We start from the raw sequence: 20,871 nt of genomic DNA, 5'->3' as shown, positions 1-20,871 counted from the left end.
TATAACATTTATACTTATAGAAAATTATTTAGCATATATTTATTATATTAACTTTTAAATTTTGATAATTATTCATTTAAAATTTAACTTAACTGTGTAATTACGCTTGTGCAACCAAATAGTACGCTTGTAATACACTGCAATTACGTTATGATAAACAAACAGGCCGTCGTAATTACTATATTGTGTACTTATTACCCTAGGAATTTCAATTACCGGGTGGTTTTCCAAACTGACCCTAATTGTTATGCTTTTCAAAATAAACTTTTACAAATTACTAAAGTTTTTTCATTTATTAAAGCCCATTATCCATTCTTCGTTTGAACATTCTTCCCTTTGACTCTTAATCTTGGATATATTTTGTAGATTAATTAGAGTATGCAATCTTTTCTTTCTTTAGGAGGACTCTGCAGTTTAATTGTTTACTTTTACTTTTTTAACTAATCAATTGAAATAGATATTTTTAGCGTGAGATCCAAATGGTAAACTCTTACCAAGACATTTGAACATATTATTGATTTTCACATTTTTTTTATTATCTTAGTAAGGGGATAATTTCTTACTAGACTAGCATAACATTTTTACGTATTTTGGTGATGTTTTCATTTGGCTAGAAACTTGCAAGTCAACTAACTAAGAAGGTGACATTCATGCCTTTTGTTTTTAAGGTAAACATTAAATATAATATGTGGATAACTCAATAAGGCATTCATTCTAAGGATTTCTGTGGAGTATAATTATATATATTGTGTTAACTAAATAATACATAATATTCATCATCTTTAGGTACTTAATTTAAGTTTTATTTTAAACTCAAATATACTTTTTAAATAATATTTGTGATTTAAAAAAAAAAACTATACTCACTAATAGTAGATACACGAATGACGCGTGTAACCAGAAACTAGTTATTTTAATTGAGACAATTGAAAGCACTAATTAATGCACATTAGTTCTTGATCCAGATGCCTATTGTGTAATTCTAACTATTTTAATACATTTTTAAATTTTGGGAGGTTGGAGAGAGAACGAAACATGAAACAATTAACTATTGCATTATTGGGGTTTGGAATGATAGCCTGGCAAGACTTTAACATAAAACAAGCTGATAAATATTAAAAAAACAATAGAAAACAATTATATCCCATGGCTGAGAGGCCTATAAATTCAAGCCTTTGGAAAGGTATGAAAGACACAAACAAAAACTTCAAGTAGGCCTGAAGTACTAAAGTCTTACTATATATGGCGATGCTTAAACTTGGTTTGGTTCTCACTATTCTTCTCGTGGCAACTACATGTTAGTATCCCTTTATCTTTATCTCTAAATTATATATATTGTGTTGTCGTTGACCCGTTGTCTATATGATCTATATAAAAAAGCAGCCAGGGTTTGGGGATCGGTCGCACTCTAAGTGGTGTGATGTAGACAGCATACCCTAATGTAAGCATTAGTAGCTGCTTCCACTGCTCGAACCTCTGACCTATAGGTCACACAGAGACAACTTTACCATTGCTCCAAAACTCCTCTTCTAAATGATATACTCCCTCAGTTTCAATTTATATGATACACTTTCCTTATTAGTCCACATTTCTATAATTGAAAATAATTCAACTTCAAACTTTTTATTTTACCCTTAATGACAAGCTTGTATCACCACAAAATGTTGTGGTCCCACAAAACTTTTACCTCTTAAACTTTTAAGACCACAAGTTTTAAAAATCTCCCGCTTTTCTCTTAAACTCCGTGCCGAGTCAAACTCAGAGGCGTATCCAGGTTGATGAATATGGGTTCCCGTGAACCCATACTCCTCTCCCTAAACCATGTATAACAATGTTATATTTCTTTAAAATTACTTAAATATATGTGCGTGAACTCATGCTCAAAGACTCTTATTGTGCAATTATTATTGGTTGCACCTCTACAAGTGATTGATAGTTCAAATCCCACTCTGAACGTCTTATATATTTTCGGCACGAAGTATAAATATTTATGTGAAAATTCTTTAAATTTCAAAAAGAATATAATTTTAAAAGTGTATTGCGTTCATTGTAAGAGACTAAAGCTAAAGCCGTTAAATGTAACATCGTGCACCCACCCTCTTAAAATTCTGAATCCGCTTCTCCTCAAACTAGCTCATCTATGTCGAAACACATGGAGTACAATATACGCATATTTGATATGTATTGCGATTGATTGTTTTGCTTTTCATGTTATACATGTCATCATTTAATTTTGATAATATATATCGGTGAAATATTTCAGTCAATATGGTGTGGTTCTCAAACACACATGTGGATGCTGCACGAAATGCTGATATGGATATCTCAGGACTCGAGAGAAGACTACTGCCACAACTTAACTCCTGGGTTACCTGTAACAACAAATGCATCGTAAATAGTGATTGTCATGGTTGCTGGTTTTGCTGCACATGTACAACTTGGAAGTTATGTGGGTATATTGCTTGAAAGTAGTAAATTACTGATCAATTGCAACGAACTCTGCCAAATCCTTGCTATGTATCTGCGTTTTCCGTGTGGTTCGATCACTGTTTTTATTATGTTTTGTTTCATGCTTTGTATAAATAATGAAGGAAGTCAAGTGAATGGCTTTCTCTGTTGCAAGGAATAATTACAATGTATTCAACTTGTTTGGATGGTTATTATGTATCATTTTATAATGTATCATATAGTATTGTAAGATTATATTGTTTACCGTTATTTTATGATGTCATGCACCAACAAAATAAACTTGCATTATTATAAAGAAAAAGTAAGGTGCAATGTAGAATTATTATATAAAAAGGTAAGGTAAATGATAAAATGTGATTATTTAATAATAAGGAAGGGCAATATGAGAGGAAAAAAATAAGGTAACGACGCGACCACACCAAATCGGTCGTTTCATAAAGTGAAACTTTTCATTGTTACATAATGATGAATTTAATGATCCAATACAATAAAATTTAAGTAACGATCAAAATAAACATTGTATTTAAAGTAACAATACGATACAATAGAGTTGATTGGGCTAGCCTTTATCCTTTTTTATGACTGATCATATATTTGCCGGATTATTTTATGAATTTATCGCATTTCAAAAGTCACTCAAGATTGTTTAATGAAGCCAAGAATTCCTAAAATTACGTGTAATATTTTTATTAATTTGAAGTAGTACTACAACAACAATAAATACTCTTAACAACAATAACAACGACAAACAAATAGTATAGAAAAATAAGTTAAAAACTAAAAGCTGAAAACTTAAAAGAGAAACTTGTGGTTTAATTTAAGTTAAAGACTAAAACTTAAGTTGGTTTATGTTGTGATAAATAGAGAAACTTGTGCGCTATTTTATAATGTACTCTCTAAATAAACGATAAAAAGGTCATTAACTTCCGTTGGCGGTGGAAAAATGGATTAAAAAGACGGTAATTCATTCATATAATCCATTAAAAATTGGATTTTATATATATAATGAACTTTTAAAAACGGATAGTCAATGGATTTAATTTTTATATTTGTAAAGACAAATTGGAGGTTCCTCAAGTTTGGGAGACTAGAAATTCTCACCAAATTTCATATTCAAGAAGTCATATTATCCGCCGGTTAACCCATTTCTATCCATATTAAATATGGATTTGGTCGAATATTTTATCCGTTTTTGCATTATCCATTTAATTTTCGACCGGCTCATATCCGACCCAACCCGCTCATTTAACACCCCTAACTTCTGCTAAAGATTTGTAAGCTTATTTATTCTTAAAAACGCGTTAGCTAATAGAGTAGAACAAGAAAGAATAGAACATGTTCAAAACTTAGTATAAAACGGTTGATTGAACATATTTTGTTCAATTAGCACGTTCGAAGATCAAATCCAAATATAGCGAAGTGCAAAGATAAAGATTTAATTAATAAAAAGAAGATGGACTAAGAAAAATAAAATTTCTTTGATTGTGTATATTTAAATGTCGATGTATACATATTTCTTTGAACTAACAATGTTTGTCAAGATGAATAAGAGAGATGTTAGTAATGCATCCCCTCTAGTAACCTGGGAAAATTGGTGGTGGTGGTGACGCGTAAATTGATCCCAAGTTTGGAGGAAGGATAACATCCTCGAAAACAGGTGGAGGGGGAGATGCCAATGGAGCAGGAGGTGGTGATTGAATAGGTTTAGGTGGAGGTGGGGAGTGGACTGGTGGAGGAGGAGAAAAGACTGGAGGTGGTGGTGAGTGAACTGGTGGCGGTGGAGAGTGAACTGGAGGAGGTGGTGACAGAACTGGTGGTGGTGGTGAGTGAACTGGAGGAGGTGGTGAATGAACTGGTGGCGGTGGGGAGTGAACTGGAGGTGGAGGTGATGCCACTGGTGGTGGAGGAGAGTGGACTGGAGGTGGAGGTGATGCCAAGGGTGGTGGAGGAGAGTGGACTGGTGGAGGTGGGGAGTGAACTGGAGGAGGAGGTGATGCCACCGGTGGTGGAGGAGAGTGGACTGGAGGTGGTTGTGGTTTTGGACTTGGCACTGGTGGTGGAGGTGATACCACTGGTGGTGGAGGAGAGTGGACTGGAGGCAGTTGTGGTTTTGGACTTGGCACCGGAGGTGGAGGTGATGCCACTGGTGGTGGTGGAGAGTTGACAGGAGGTGGCTGTGGTTTTGGACTTGGCACGGGTGGTGGAGGTGATGCCACTGGTGGTGGCTTTGGTTTTGGACTTGGCACTGGTGGGGGAGGTGATGCCACTGGTGGTGGTGGAGAGTTGACTGGAGGTGGCTGTGGTTTTGGACTTGGCACGGGTGGTGGAGTTGATGCCACTGGTGGTGGTGGGGAATTAACTGGTGGTGGCTTTGGTTTTGGACTTGGCACTGGTGGGGGAGGTGATGCCACTGGTGGTGGTGGAGAGTGAACCGGAGGTGGCTTTGGTTTTGGACTTGGCACTGGAGGTGGAGGTGATGCCACTGGTGGTGGTGGAGAGTGAACCGGAGGTGGTTTTGGCTTTGGACTTGGCACTGGCGGAGGCGGCGATGCCACGGGTGGTGGCAAAGGTGAAATCTTGGGTGGATTAGACTTAGGTGGTTTTGGGGTGGAAGGGGTTCTTTTGGGTGGCATTGGAGGATTTGGATCCTTTGGTGCTGGTCCTTCTTTATTAGCTCTACATTTATCTTTACTGCAATCCACAGGGTTGCTCAAAACAAATTGACAATCTTTCTCTTTTCTTTGGTCTGGTCTTCCTCCTAAACAATTTTCCTTATCTTCTACCACAAGATTTTTCTTAAGTGGTGGTGCACAAGTTTTATCCAAGACATCAAAATAATTGTTAGAGAATGTGAAATTGGCCAAATTTGGTAAGGTGCAAATAGCCTCTGGAACTTCTCCAATAAACATGTTTGATGCAATATCAAGAACTTGAACTTTCTGCATGGATTTCAAACCCTGAGGCAAAGATCCAACAAACTTATTTCTGCTGATGTCGAAAATCGTTAAGCTCTTGAGCTTAGTGATTTCATCTGTAACACAACCAGAGAGATTGTTGTTGGTGAAAACAAGCTCATCTAATGTGTTTTCCATTTTGCCAATACTATGAGGGATGCAACCATGGAATTTATTGTTAGCCAAAACCACCACTGAGGCATTGGAGTTGCCAATATTTGGAGGAATGGTGGAATGGAAACGATTATTGTTTAGGAAAATAGCATCAAGATTCATATCAAATAATTCAGAAGGCACTGATCCTTCAAAATCATTGTACCTAAGATCAAGGTATTTAAGATTTGGCAACTCCAGCACAACCTTAGGGAATGGCCCCACGAAACGGTTGTTACTGAAATCAATCTCATCTAAAAGTTTAAGATTCGTAATGCTCTTAGGGACGATTCCACAGAATCGGTTAGAATTAATGTGAATAAGACTAACATCAGCTAGGAACCCGAGCTCAACAGGGAGATGCCCCGCGATGTCTGCATGATTAAGATCAATACCAGCAACAACAGAAATGTTGGGATCATCTAATGCATTGTCACAAAAGACACCATTATATGCACAAACATCAGGACCTTCCCAATTACTAGTAAAATTTGATGGATCAGAGTAAATAGCTTTTTTCCAAGCTTGAAGAGCAATGTAAGCTTTCTTTAGCCTAGCATTTGCAAATTTCAACTTAATGTTCTTTTCATATTCAACTAGATTTGGAAGATCATCCGTGCCAGCCGTGAGCTGACGACGAGCGATGAGAGCGGCTTCATTATCAGTTAATGCATAAGAAAAGGATGAAAAAGATACAAGATTGAGGAGAAGAAAGCAACCTAAGGCCTTTATGTTTGGAGGATTAGCCATTTTTGTTTAAGATCCCCTAAGTCAGACCCAAGGCTGCTTATAGGAATCATGTTGGGAAGGAAAATGGATGGTGTTATATGGAGGTAGAAGGAGGATGGTTCAAGGTTGAGAGTTAGTTGATGTTTTTTTGAATTAGCCTCACAATATTTGGAGGGTTGTGAAAAATTTGATAGACAATATTTTAGGAGAAAGAATTGTTGATGACCATCTTTCAACCTATTCACAGGGAAAATCACAAATTATGTTTTTATTCTTTACCGTCTAAAACTAATGGATATTAATATTTAAACATCTTGATTTAATTTTTGTGTATGGTAATATTTTCTTATTGTCTTATCAAAACTTAGAAATATTGATATCATAATAAATCATGCAGTAATACATAAACGTTTGACAATGCAGTACCTTTTTTTTTGGCAGACTTTGATTTTTTTCTACTTGTTTTCTCTTTTTTGTCCACCTCGACGTGACTAGTTGGACTTAAAACTATAATCATCATTATGTTATATGTACTATTTACTAAAATAAAAATATAATTTCACCTTATACTCTTACATAATTTATAAGTAACAAAAGGAATGGAGTCGATCACTTTATTAAATTTTCTGCAACAGATTTCAGTAAGCGGATTCAAAACTGGCATTTGCTTGTTCTTAAGCCTCCAACAATTTTGCAAAGTCATCAACAGAGAAGGTATAGCTAGAAAATATAACTTTGAAACATCTTTTGGGAGGAACTTTTAAATTTTATAATAAATGTTACATAGACATAAAGAGAAGTTTGGTGCACTAGGCTCCCGCTATAAAGCATTTTGTATTTGTTTTGCACATTGTACAGGACATGATAGGCATTTATTTGACCTAATTAATGTAGGGCAGCCCGGTGCACTAAGCTCCCGGTATGCGCGAGGTCCGGGGAAGGGCCGGACCACAAGGGTCTATTGTGCGCAACCTTACCCTACATTTCTCCAAGAGGCTATTTAAGGCTGTTGGTGGGCCGGTCTGGGACCGGGACCGGACCGGGCCCGTGGTCCTAACGGGCTAAACGGTCCTGGTGGGCCGGTCCCTTAATGGGTAAGAAGCCCGTGACGGGCCGGTCTTGCTCGTGTAGCCCACGAGACCGGGACCGCTAAGCCCGGGACCGGCAGGCGGTCCTGGGCCGGTTCAACCGGGCCTAGCGGTCCTAACGGGCTCCAACGGCTAATTTTTAAAAAAAAAATTTTTTTTTTAAAAAATAGCCAACGGTCAGATTTTAAAATCTAGCCGTTGGCCTTTAATTTTCAACCGTTTGGAATTTTAAAAAATAGCCATTTGGCCCCCAAACTTTATTTTAACCCCAAACTTTATATAATTACACTTTTCCCCAATTCTCAACTATAAATACCCCCTCATTCTTTCATTTTTACTCACCAATTCATCAATCTATCTCAATCTCTCTCAATCTATATCTAATTTCTCTTCTATAATTGCTTATTTTATTATTGCAATTTCGTGAAAAATTGTGAAGTTGGTGAATTGAAGTATTCAAGTCTTCAAGTCTTCAACGATTTTCAATTTTCAAGAAGTTGTTCGGCAATTCGGTAAACTCGTTCCAACTCTTAACTTTTAAGAATATATTTTTGTGTGTTTAGTTTGCATAATTGTAATTAATATGGCATTTTCTTTGAAAAAAATGTTTGGTGGTAAGGGAAAAGCTAAAAATTGGTGAAAGTAGTCTCAACCTACTACCCTTCCCCCGGCTCCCCGACCCAGACCTATTACCCGTCCTGCTGCTCCTATTATTCTTGATAGTGATAACCCTTGTTTTCAATTTTCCGATAGTGAATTTTGCCATAATGTTGCACAAGGTGAACAATTAAATGAAGAAGTTATGAATGCTCTTTATCCTAATCAAACTATCTTAGAAAATGATGAGGAAAATGAGGATGTAGATGAAACCCAACCGGATTTAGATGATTCACGCTACTAAGTACTGTTAATACCCAACGATGCCCTCCGCCCGACCCACCTGTAGAACCACCTACTTTTAATAGACAACCTTCTAAACGCCTAGAACATCATTAGTTTGGAATTTTTTTACTCAAGTAAGAGAACAAAATAAGGCTAGGTGGTAAAACTTGTGGGAAATTGCTGGCGCATAAATATACTGGAGACCGGTAGTGGTACGGGTAGTTTGGCTAGGCACATACAAACACAACCTAGAGAGATAAATTTAAATATTTACAAATGAAAGCGCAGCAAGAAGGGGAAAGTGTAGATACTGCGGTTAACCCTAAGTACAGGTTCATAATCTAGTTCAACCAGGAATTAACACTGTGACCGGTGCTATTTTATATTACGATCCTAATAAAGATCGTGAAGAATTAGCAAGAATGGTTACTGTTATGTGCTACCAATATATACTTTTTCCTTCTAACCCTAATTTTGTGCATTATATTAGAAAAGTTTTTAAATCCTACTTATAAAGGTTGCCCTCGAAGCAAAGCAGTTAAGAGCGATATTTATAAATATAAACATGAATATGAACAATATTTGCGGTATTTTTATTTACTCATATAACTAATCCGGATTTCTATTACTACTGATATTGGTAGAAGTAATAATGACTGTGATTATCTAACTGTTACAAGTCATTGGATAGACGAGGAGTTGGATAATGCAAAAACGCATTATTGCGTATAGAATAATTAATTCACGTCACACAGGTAAGTTTATTGCTAACACCGTTGCAGATATTTGTAGATATTTTTGCATTAGAGATAAAAATAATGGCAATTTCTATGGATAATGCTTCTAAGTAACACTAGTGCTATAGGCATACTTACAAACAACACTAAATCCTGCATTTAGTAATTGTTTCCATGGAGATGTATTTGTCCACATTTACCATTTAATCGTCGGTGATGGTATGAGAATTTTAAATTTAGAAATTGAAAAGGTTAGAATGGCTCTTAATTGGCTATTTTATTCAAACCGTAGAAGTAGACTTAGAGAGTATTTTAAAAAATGTGATGAATTTGGCCTTAGAGTAAGAAAGGTTCCTAAACCTTGTCCAACTAGATGGAATTATATGTAACGAAAGTTTAGTAGTTGCAATATGAATATAGAAACCCAATTAATGCACGTTTAATGCTCGTGTTGGTGGTGAGGATGATGATGAAATCCTTACAAATCAAGATTGGACGAATGTCAAAATTCTTATAGATTTTTTAGAACATTTTCAAAATTGCAAACAATGCATTTTCTGGACAAATATTATCCTAACTATTTCAAATTGTTTAGTTTATAATTGCAGCACTATGTGATTTTGTTTGTTGAATTTTCCGGAGGGTGGGGAAATTTATCAACTTTCTATAAATGCAATGAAAGAAAAGTTTAAAAAAATATTTTTTCCCTATCCCCCCTAATTTATGGTGTTGCTGCATTGTTAAATCCAACAAATGAAATTAGGAGATCCTCACTTTTGGTACACCAACATATTTATAAGGCTTTAGATCTTTCCAGTTGATGAATTTTCTACACTTGCAGAGGCAAAAGCCTCAATTAAAATAAATGCGCAAACAATTTATAATGCTTACCAACTTGCGTTAGATCATGCTAGGCCAAATATTCCAACACCCTACTTCGTCTAGTTCACAATCATCTAAAGAGCTGCGGGGCCTACAAGCACTTAAATCTGGACGGAGTTTAGGGTTCTTCAAGGTGATAATTTTGAAATGAGACTTCACATCTAAATGAGCTTCAAGTTTAATTTGTCGCAGGGACTTGAAAAGGAAATCCAGACGGCAACCTTTGATCTTTTGGAATGGTGGAAGACAAGGGAAAAACATTTTCCGGTTCTTGCAAGGATGGCTCGGGATATTTTATCTATTCAGCTTCAACAGTTGCATCAGAGAGCGCTTTTCAGTCAAGCAAGACTTCAAATAGGTGATCATAGAGCGTCTATGAGGAGAGCTTGGAAAAATCAGTACTATTCAGAGATTGGATCCGCTCGGAAAGAAGAAACTTTTGGACTTGCAGAAATCACAACCGGAGATAGACGAAAGCGTATGAAGAAATGAATAGCGGAACTTGCGGAGGATGCTGCTCGCCCCGGAGCGGTGATGAACAAGCTTCTTTTCCGCCACCACCAACGGAACCTCCTCCGAACCTTGAAGGATTTATGAGATTTGTTAGAGATACAATGTAGATTAATGGTGTAACTTGTACTTTGGCATATCTTCTTTAGTTTTTTTTCCTTTTAATGGTGGTATAAGTACCTTGTTGTGCTCATTCCATTGGGGGGAAGAAGAACTAAGAAAGATATGCCATTTTTGTGTAATAAAAATTATAAAACATACCCTTGGCCTTGAATATCTCTTCCGCAATATTTTTTTGTCTTTAAATTGCAATTATTTATAAGGTATAATATATATTACATAACATACAATATATACTACAAACAAATTATATAATGGAATTATATATACATAACATAACAACATATACTACAAGAAAATTATAAGGGAATATATATACATAACATACAATTTATACTACACAAATTATTAATAGAATATATATACAATAACATACATATATATACTACAAGAAAATATATAAGGGAATATATATACATAACATACAATTTATACTACAAACAATATATAATGGAATATTTCATATAACACAAATATACAATATATAAGGAAAATAATACTACATAACAATACAATTTATCTACAACAAATTTATAGGATATATATTACATAACATACAATATATACTACAGATCATAAGGGTTTACATAACATACAATATATAGTACACTATACTAGTATACTATACTAGTATACTATATATATTATATTTATATGAAGAAGTAGTACTATATATACTACAAAACAAGATTTTTCAAAATAAGGGCCCCACCCCCAATGACCACCAACGGTCATATTAATTGCACAAATAGCCGTTTTTTTTTTAAATTTACAAAACTAACCTTCTCTAACACTATAAGTACCCCCCTCCCTCTTCTTCATTTCAATACTCAATACTCATTTCTCAATCTAAATTTCTCTCAATCTCTCAATCTCCAATTTTCAAGACTTCAAGTCTCAATCTCAATTTTCAAGTTAAATCATGCCTCGTTCTGAAAGAGTGCGCTTATTTGTTTCGCAATACTATGAAGTGCTTGAAGAAAATGAAGAAGGCCAAATATTAAAGTGCAAGAACTGTGGAAGAGTCTTAAATTTTCGTTCAGGGTGTACCACAGGCATTTTAAGGAGGCATATAAAGTATTGTGTTGAGGGTATTTATCCGCAAATTCGTCTTTAAGATTTTTCAACAATTTGTGTTATTTTAAAATTATTAGACGTATTTATGCTTCATGTTGTACTTTGTTATTAATTTATTATGCATGCCAATTTAGTTTTACTATTGATTTGTTATTTTACTATTTTCGTCAAACACTTTAATAATTAGATTTCTATATTATATATACCACATATATTTATATAGCCATGCATAAGAGCAATTTATATATATACATACACATACGGTTTACAAGAAATTGCCCTAAATAAAAAAAATTAAAAAAAAAAGCCCGGAAATAAAAAAAGCCCGTTAGGCCCGCTAAGCCCACGAGCCCGGCCCATTTAGCCCAGGACCATATGGGCTTAGGCCCGTCACGGGCTGGTCCTACCCGTTGAGCCCACGAAGCCCGGGACCGCGAAGCCCGGGACCGCCAGAGCCCGGGACCGCTAAGCCCGGGCCCGTTTAGCCCGGCCCGTTTAGCCCATTTAGGCCCGGGCCCGGGCCCACATACAGCCTTAAGGCTATTTCCACGGCTCAAACCCATGGCCTCCTGGTCACATTTATTCGACCTAAATGTAAAAAGGAAAAAAAAGAAATATTACTCATTCACCGCTGCAATAAATTAAAATGGCAACGAGAGTAGAGTTAAGAAGCAAACATTTGCAAGATTGGAGTTAGGCATGAACACAACACAATATATGATCATATATACCTCATGGCCATACTATATTGTCGAATAAAGGGGTTGAAAGAGCTATGGAACTCAATTAATTAGCATATTAAAAACTGTAAGATGTTATGTTCTCTTTTCTTTCAATGATTTGGCCAAACCAGTCTTCAGTATAAACCTCTTCTTCATTGATGGTGGCCAACACTTTAGGAAATAGGCGCTTCACCACATTTACAACTATTTAAAAACTGGTCAAATATGGATGAGATCCATATTATTCACTTAAAAAATGGATAACCAATGGATTTAACTTTTACATTTGCAATTCCTCAAGTTTGAGAGACTAGGAATTTTCCAAAAAATAATCATATTCAAAAAGTCATAGATAATATGAATATCTGGCGGTTAACCGATTGTCTGTCCGTATTAAATAAGTGTCGGGCCGAATATTTTATCCATTTTTTGCATTACTCATTTTCGACCTGACCCGCCCATTTGCCACTTCTAAACGCACCTCAGGAGCGGGCTGAAGACAAAATTAAGAATATAACTTAAATTGTACTTTTTCTAACCGTTCATACTTTTAGATAAGACAATCACACAATTAAACATTCTTTAAAGTACCGAATTGGGGAAAATAAATAGGAAGAAGCTTGTTCCACCGGTGTTCTTTCAGTTTAAACGGAACACGTGCTTTTCACGAGCCGATTTCATTAAAGATAACTATGGTTGTGTGTTATAAATATACCAGAAACCAAAAGTGCTCAGTTTTGATAAGATTAAAGGACAAACTGTTCAATTGGATATGTCATGGACTATTTTAGACCCCTCGTATATAAGGGATCGTAGCTTTGACATTTTCTCCATGGTATCAAAAATTAGTCCTCAGATACTTCAATAACTATGAAAATGAGAAGAGTATCTTATTAGGGTTTTACTTGAATTTCTAATTTATTAGAACTCTCTTTTTCAAAGAAAGGAAAAAGACTCTTAAAATGATTAAATCTTCTTCATATGCCTTATCTTTTTCTTGGAAGAGAAGTTTTGCACTTTTATAAATTATTGAGGCTTACTTCTCACACAACAAAAACAACTTTTACAATGTAGCCTTTAGGAGAATCATATTTTGGGAAGATTATTCTTTCAAATTTTATTTTCTCTTTTTATATTAGTGATAGATAATATATAGGTTGATTGACCAAATAATAATAAATTATTATGCCTCGTTTAGTATATTTTTCTTTTATACTCTGATTTATCGTCCATCAAGCTTTGCATTGTTAGCTTCTGCATGCACCATGTTATTTCGATCCCAACATATCTGATATTGTATCAAAGAAATCCCAGTAAAAGGAGAAAAGAAACAGAAAAATAAAGAAGAGACATACATTATAGCACCACATTCAAAAGAACGTGAACTGTTGATAGACTCCATGCATTTTTTCGATCGAAAGAGTTTACAGACTGCATAACAATTACTCCTAAATATTCTTGTGTATAACACATGATCAGTTCATATCATAGTACTGGTAAATCATTCATCTACTATAAAATTAACAAGTAGATGTCACCTCTCCCATACCATACAAAATATATACATACATATAGTCGGAAGGTGTTTGATATAGAACTCGATTAGCATATCAAAAGGTGTAAGATGTTATATTCTTTTCTCTTTCGATGATTAATGGCAAAACCTAGGCCTCAAGCATAAGCCTCTTCTTCATTAATGGTAGCCAACACCTTAGGAATTGGACGCTTTACCACTTTCACAAATTTTGGTGGAGCAACTTCTTTTGCAAGTAATATTAAGACTGTTGCAAACTTGGCCATTGTATTAGTAATATCTTAAGTAATAAGGAGGAAGGAGAAAATGAAGAAGTAATTGAGGAATAGAAATATGAGGAGCTGTTGTAGAGAAGTAAACATAAAGTGCGATGAATTTATAGGGTAAGACTAGTGTAACCTGTTCAATACGTTGTTCACTTTCCGCTTTGTACTTATATGCCTCCTCCTTTTTGTATTATTTGCATCAAGTTGTCTTCTTTATTGAGAAAAAACACATGGCAATAAATACATGAATAAGTCGAGGGGATTCCATACATGCATAGTATATATATATATATAATCTTTACCTATGTAAGTAGTGTAATTTTCCGATAAAGAGGTGTCAATATGTAGCTCCACCACTGAGAACCATGACATTCCGTAGCTCAAGCATCACCATCTTTGCAGGAAGTTTAATGATCTTATCCAGAAAGCAGTGGCGAAACCAAGAATTTTTTTAAGGGTGTTCAAATTTGAAAGAAGTGAAAAAAAAAATCGCCGAGAAAGGGTGTTCAATATATGTTATATAGCTCCAAAATCTAATATTTTACCTATATAAATAGTGTAATTTTTTACGAAGAATGATCAATTGACCACCCATAGGACAATACAACTTCGCCCTTGCCAGAAAGTGTTTTAAGTTATATATATACACAGATAGTATAAAAAGTTCATACACTAATTTTAATTTGTATAACAAGTTAGTTGTCATATTTACGAGTTATAGATTGATATTTATGAAGAGATCTACTTATAATGATTTAATAAATTACTTGATTGTATAAATAATTTTTTCATTATGAGCGTGTAGAACTTAAATTCGTCCGAAAACAAGCCATGGTCATTAATCTTTCCGAGAAAAAAATTCCAAAGTTTCGCACATCATTCTTGATTTTTGGGAATTTTCCTGTATATGTATACCAGTGAAGTCATTTCCTTAGTAAAGTGCATATTCTGGTTAACTTCGCACTCGTTGAGTCCAAAGTTCTACCATAAGTATTCATTACGTAAATCTCTCTTAATATTGTTCTCAACAACGACGACGACCCAGTGGGATCCCACAAGTGGATCTGGAGAGGGTAGTGTGTATGCAATCCTTACCCCTACTCCGGTGGAGTAGAGAGACTGTTTCCGATGGACACTCTGACTTCTTAATATTGTTCTCAACAATTAGAAAAACTATAGCCATCAATTGACGTCAGTTATAATATGAAAGGTGGTGCAATTTATAATATGAAAAGACTGATAAAATAACTCCAACAGAGGTTGCTCTCGCATATAGTGCAGGACCATGAAGATGTGGTTGAAATCTTAGTGTTATCTTGAACCTCCAAACTTATCCAAATTAAGCCAGGGGACCAGATCCCCTGTCCTTATTTGTAACTTTCATATCATAAAGTCTTAATTTGTCTGCCAATATATACTCTCCAGACAAACTTGGTTCTGTTTTGCAAGAGAAGTTATTGCAGATAATTTCTGGTTTACTCTAAAGTCTATTTGAAGCAGTCTTGAAATCCATTTTTAACATAAAAGTTGTTTCCTGCTATATTTACTAGCACAAGCCTGATTTTGCTCTTTATTCTACTAGAATAATAGTGCATCTATTTCAAGGTAAAACGTATACGTACAAGTTTTATATATGCACTGACGTGTGTAGTTTTTTATACTATCATGTTAAATTGACCTGTATGATAGGTAACTCTTCATCACAAGTCTGGTATGATAACATAAAAAATTGAATAATTCTGCTATAACTGAATAGATAAATTACGCCGCTAGTGTGAAAATTCTTTACGGTATAGACAGTATACATATATAACTTCCACAGTTTTGATTTGGGTAAACCTAATGATACCATGAGTGCTTTAGGGCATTCTCAAAAACAGTGGTAGAACACTTTTTAATGTGATGATATCCCAAAGCTACGGGTTTTAGCCGAACCCGCTCGGGACACTGTAGCTCCGCCCTTGTGAGCAGCTGAGTGATCATGCTTTAATCGGTACCAAATCTCATCTTAATTAGCACAAAGTTGTCCTTCTCCACTGTACCCAAGTAGTTTTACCATTGTAAAGTTATCCACAAAAAGAGGGTGGTATCTTCTTCTGATCATTACTGCAAATGAAGATCACTACCTCCTAAGTTATTGCTTTTCTCTTCATTTCTGGTTATTACATTACTGGTATTATCTTTCTGGCTTCCGTAGCTGATACTCCTCCACTGTCTCTTTTCATCTTCTTGAGCCGAGAGTCTATCTGAAACAGCATCTCTACTCCTCTGGGGTAGGGATAAGGTCTGTGTACACACTACCCTACCCCGACCCCACTTGTGTAATTTTACTGGGTTGTTGTTGTCGAAGACTACCTTCTAAAAAGGTCAAGTCCTCTTTCCTAGTTAAATGCAAGGACACATAAGCATGTGCTTAATTATATGGCAGGTGAATTGTAATTTATTGCTTGTAATAACCAAATTAACCAATTTTTCTTCATGTTAGTAACTTCCATTTGCCAAGAATTCTGCATTCACTATGATATATAGAAATAGATCAAAACAAGAAAACATGTCCTTTCTGCACCTAAGGATAATTCTTGGACCATTAAAAGATCTGTACAAGCAAAAACAGGCTGGAGTCTGTGTAGTAATCGCCAAGTTATTCTCCCGAACGTAGAGCTGATAAATGAGCATAGGACATAAATATTCTAGTTAAGTGGAGAAGCACAACAGAAATCTGATGGTCATTATACAAACAAGAACTTATTATGTGGTCCTAAAACAGGTTCTTAAATGGACTTGTGAGAGAATCACTGACATCTTGAAACAAGCCGTAGAGGGAGTATTGCCGGAGGTTTTTAACCTCATACCACGAGTTTAGCACTTTATCATTCTTATCTGTGCCTGAGAATGCCAATTGTATTCCCACGTTGCAGTCGACGGATCCACCATTGCCATTGCACTTATTATTTGGGACTGCACAATCTGTCTTATTAAGGCAAATAAAAGAATCCCCGGTACATGAACCACAGCCAAATTTCTTCCAAAATAAGTTTTGTAGAGTGCCCTTTTGAAATTCAAGTACCTAAATACACAAGATAAAGTTCAACGATGCAACAAAGCGTTATGCTTTACTATTGTTAACAAAACTTGAGATGTCCAGAGACTTACCAGAGTGAAGCTTGTAATGGTGTGAGTATTGTCTGCCACAAAAGCGGGCAGTGATCTGGCATCATATTTGCGCCCAGCAAAGGCAACCATATAACCACCAGCTTTGCTCTGAGAAATGTGAACAATCATTAAAGACGATAGTGCATTTTGAATAGTAACTATTACTACTAAAAAACATTATAAAGACCAGCATATTGAACAGTGATTGAAGAACATGTTGATAGTTAATTAGCCAAAATGCTCGCAAATTTTGTTTGAATATCGCTTGTGCGGGCCAGCTTGCCTGCACCTGGACTAATGCACCGAGCAGCACGTCTAGTCCACAAGCACAGGTTAATGAGGTAATCCTGCCAGCTAAGGATAAACAGATGGGATCACACTCAATTTTGTAGCTTAAGATTTGGCTATACTGACTATATTTCATGACAACATTTCATAATCTTAGGACGTCGCCAATTCTCCAGTAGCCTTATTTTTATTATGTATTGTACTATGAACTATTAGAGTGGCTTAGACTTAAGAGTGGGCTTCTAAAGATTATCTATTCTTTCGTAAAGGTTCATCATTCTTCCTCAACTGTACCCACCTATTTGTATATGCTACATCTGACAGACAGATATTATCCACACTAGCATTTAATTCAGAGAACAAACATTTCTATGGGAAGTATGAATGCCGATTATTTTCTTACTCAAGATAAAGCTCACAAGGAGTAGAGAACCCGCAAAAGAGAATTCCAAAGATTGGTCTACCGAAACAGGCTCTCTACCTTACCAGGTAGCGGTAAGGTCTGCGTACACATTACCCTTCCAAGACCCCACTTGTGGGATTAGACTGGGTCTGTTGTTGTTGTTGTTGTTGGTAGCTCAATAATCTGTATAGTTGAGGTGAAAGTTGACACTAGTCACTATCTTTCAAGTGGAAAAAAGAATTATTATAAACTAATCTAGGGAAAGAATTCATGGTTGCCATGATTGATCTAAGCATCTAGTTGGTTCAATTTTTCAATGGATGAACAAAAGTTAGATGAAACAGGTCAGTAATGAGCAGGAGAAAACAAAATCTTGAGATACTTTTGTCTGTTGTATCTTTGTTGGAACCTAGAAATACTACCAAACATGTTTGTTAGACAGTTAGGTGGAAGGTGACAAATTCCTATTCAATTACCTTGTTTCTTCCCAAAATGAATGATGAATCTACATCATAGATGGAGATTAAACATTCAAGTAAAATGCACTCAAATAATAGTTAGTCCTCAAAGCAAAAGATCAAACATTTTAGTTTGCAAAACTGGCAAACTATCAAAACAGGAAAGAGAAACAAGGTCTAATCTCTTTGTTTGTAATGTGAAAAATACGAAGAGGTTTAAAAAACATGGTCTAATCTCTTTTATCTGCAATGTGGAACCTAGACATGTAACAAACCAAGCAAAAGGTACAAATTCAAATTTCTTAATAGATCAATTGTCTACCTCCAACTATTGTTTCTATGCAGTTTAGACATTAAACTAATGTTATGCCATGAGATCAGAATATTTGCTCGTCCGGATATAGTGGTCAGAATTTCACGTATATCTTGCGTGCAGAATGGGGAATTGGGGCAAATCCACCACTTTAGCCTCCAAGCCCATTTCTCATGTGCGCGAGCCCGGCCTCTTTACTAGCGGTTTACTAGATGACTAAAGTACAATTCCTTATAAAGTGAAAAAAGAGAGCTCTTCATAATCCCCGAGAGACACTTCCTTTTGAGATACTATTTGCTTTCTTTCTAACAACTAGTCAGACGTTTATAACAGATAAATTTAGTATATAGGAGGACGTACAGGATTGAAGTCGCTGCTGTTGATTGTGAGGAGTGAAATCTCATCCACTTTGGGCCTAAAAACAGCCAGTTGAGCAGAATTGCCAGAAAGGGAGAGTCGTTGGTCACAAGGAGAGAGCTGTGTTCCATTGGAAAAGAACGATTCCTTAGACGAAAACGCTAGCCCAAATGTGAAACCATCCCATCTCTGAATATTTGTGTCCGAACAAGGATCAAAAACACGATTTGTATCTCCAGCGTGCACGTTGTCCATCAACATCATCGTCGATACCAATATCAGCACAACCATGATTCCCATCCTCACCAAATTTTATCCCCTTTTTTAATTTAATCATTAAAGGAAAAGAAAAAATTAGTTTAGAGAGGAAATGTTCCAAAGGTAAGGGCTTTGGAATATTTCCAAGTTGTGGTAAGCAATTAGAACAATAATTAAACTCATAACAAAGAAACACAACACAAATGAAAATCATAACAACAAGGTGGGAGACAACCTTCCATCCATTAATCACGGTTTAAGAGGGCATCAAATATTCTAATTTAGCTACCGTCAAGTCATCAAAAACGTATGTTTTAGTCATTCAATTAATCAATTATGCATAATTTTGAAATAACTCGAGTCAGGCTATATGTATCCACTTTATTCTAAACCTGAATTCAACTTTTAGAGGATCCATTTAAGAACCCCAAACCTCCTCCTTATATATCACATAGAAAAACAGAGATTTATAAACACAAAAGTTCATGAATTTACACGGGTTCGAGCCGCGGAAACAGCCTCTTGCAGTGTAAGGCTGCGTACGATACAGCCTTGTAATCCGGCCCTTTTCCGGAGCTGCGCATAGCGGGAGCTTAGTGCACCGGACTACCTATGCTAATTCCAAAGATCAAAGCAAGGAATCAATAAGAACAAACTTACAAAAATAAAGTTACCTTTGTCAGCGCCTGAGAAAAAAATCAGATGTTGTTCAATCCCTCAGAAACTTTTCTCGGTAATGATCACAACTTTAAGAAGACCGTTTCCTTATTTGGAAAATTACTTATTACCCCGAGTAATAGATATCAAGGATTAATTAAAGCAAGAAACAAAAAAAGAAACAGAAGGGGTCAAATTAATAAGAAATTAAAGGTTTTAGAAATTGGTTGTTGAAAATATCTGTTTTGGTAATTTCGACGTGTGATGGGTTTTTTGGATTCTTACTTGCAAAGAAAAGTTTCAACACGAGAAAGCCGGCTATTAGGAGGGGGAAGGGGAAACAACAGGCCAGGTGGAAGTAGATCTTATTTTTTTGTCCTAGAAACGGTTATGGAAGTTGGCGTTTGAAACACGACAATGAGTGATGTTACGTTGTTGACTACAAAATTCAATGTCATGCTTTGTCTCCGAGTGCTACGACACTAATGGGCTTTGGGTCCTTTGTTCGAGCCTCGAGGGGCAAGTACAGAGATAGCCCTCCTCACGAATGCTATTTAGAGATTAATCAATATTTATTTTAACCTAAAATTTTAAACTAAAAATTTTAACTTTAAAATAATTCAGGACATTTTTGTCCTGAAAATTTAAACTAAAAACTGAAATTCACGATGCACTGGCTAATTCTTAAATAGCACTCCTTTATAATGACTGCCTGGTGTCGCTTCTACTTCATTTGACGACATTGGGCTCTTTGGTTTATACCAGTCGAGTGGGCAGGTAGCTGTATTGGTCAAAATTTGGATTAGACTTAATAGCTGCAAATGGACGTGGTCGAGGATTAAGCCGACCATGGCATGAAGG

General features: G+C 35.8%; 2 protein-coding genes and 1 long non-coding RNA gene across 5 annotated transcripts; 1 reads left to right on the top strand and 2 right to left on the bottom strand.

Annotated features, from left to right (window-relative positions):
• On the top strand, positions 1,195-2,718 carry LOC109233477. The gene is made up of 2 exons (XR_002069078.1): positions 1,195-1,297; positions 2,264-2,718. It is a non-coding gene; the product is annotated as an uncharacterized LOC109233477 (long non-coding RNA).
• Positions 3,926-6,379, bottom strand: LOC109233476 (pollen-specific leucine-rich repeat extensin-like protein 3). 2 transcript variants are annotated; one of them, XM_019399364.1, is made up of 2 exons: positions 4,829-6,379; positions 3,926-4,684 (listed from the first exon to the last, which is right to left on the bottom strand). In XM_019399364.1, the coding sequence occupies exons 1-2, from the start codon at positions 6,324-6,326 to the stop codon at positions 4,044-4,046; spliced, it is 2,139 nt and encodes a 712-aa protein (XP_019254909.1). In that variant the 5' UTR covers positions 6,327-6,379; the 3' UTR covers positions 3,926-4,043. The 2 variants fall into 2 exon arrangements, with proteins under 2 accessions (XP_019254909.1, XP_019254908.1); XM_019399363.1 differs by having other exon boundaries at positions 3,926-6,378.
• Positions 16,618-20,403, bottom strand: LOC109233475. 2 transcript variants are annotated; one of them, XM_019399361.1, is made up of 4 exons: positions 20,028-20,403; positions 19,099-19,414; positions 17,277-17,384; positions 16,618-17,190 (listed from the first exon to the last, which is right to left on the bottom strand). In XM_019399361.1, the coding sequence occupies exons 2-4, from the start codon at positions 19,393-19,395 to the stop codon at positions 16,882-16,884; spliced, it is 714 nt and encodes a 237-aa protein (XP_019254906.1). In that variant the 5' UTR covers positions 19,396-19,414; positions 20,028-20,403; the 3' UTR covers positions 16,618-16,881. The 2 variants fall into 2 exon arrangements, with proteins under 2 accessions (XP_019254906.1, XP_019254907.1); XM_019399362.1 differs by lacking the exon at positions 20,028-20,403 and adding an exon at positions 19,849-19,968.

This window comes from Nicotiana attenuata, chromosome 10 (genome assembly GCF_001879085.1).
Source record: "Nicotiana attenuata strain UT chromosome 10, NIATTr2, whole genome shotgun sequence".
NCBI classification, from domain to species: domain Eukaryota; kingdom Viridiplantae; phylum Streptophyta; class Magnoliopsida; order Solanales; family Solanaceae; genus Nicotiana; species Nicotiana attenuata.
This window is presented reverse-complemented; position numbering and strand designations above follow the sequence as displayed.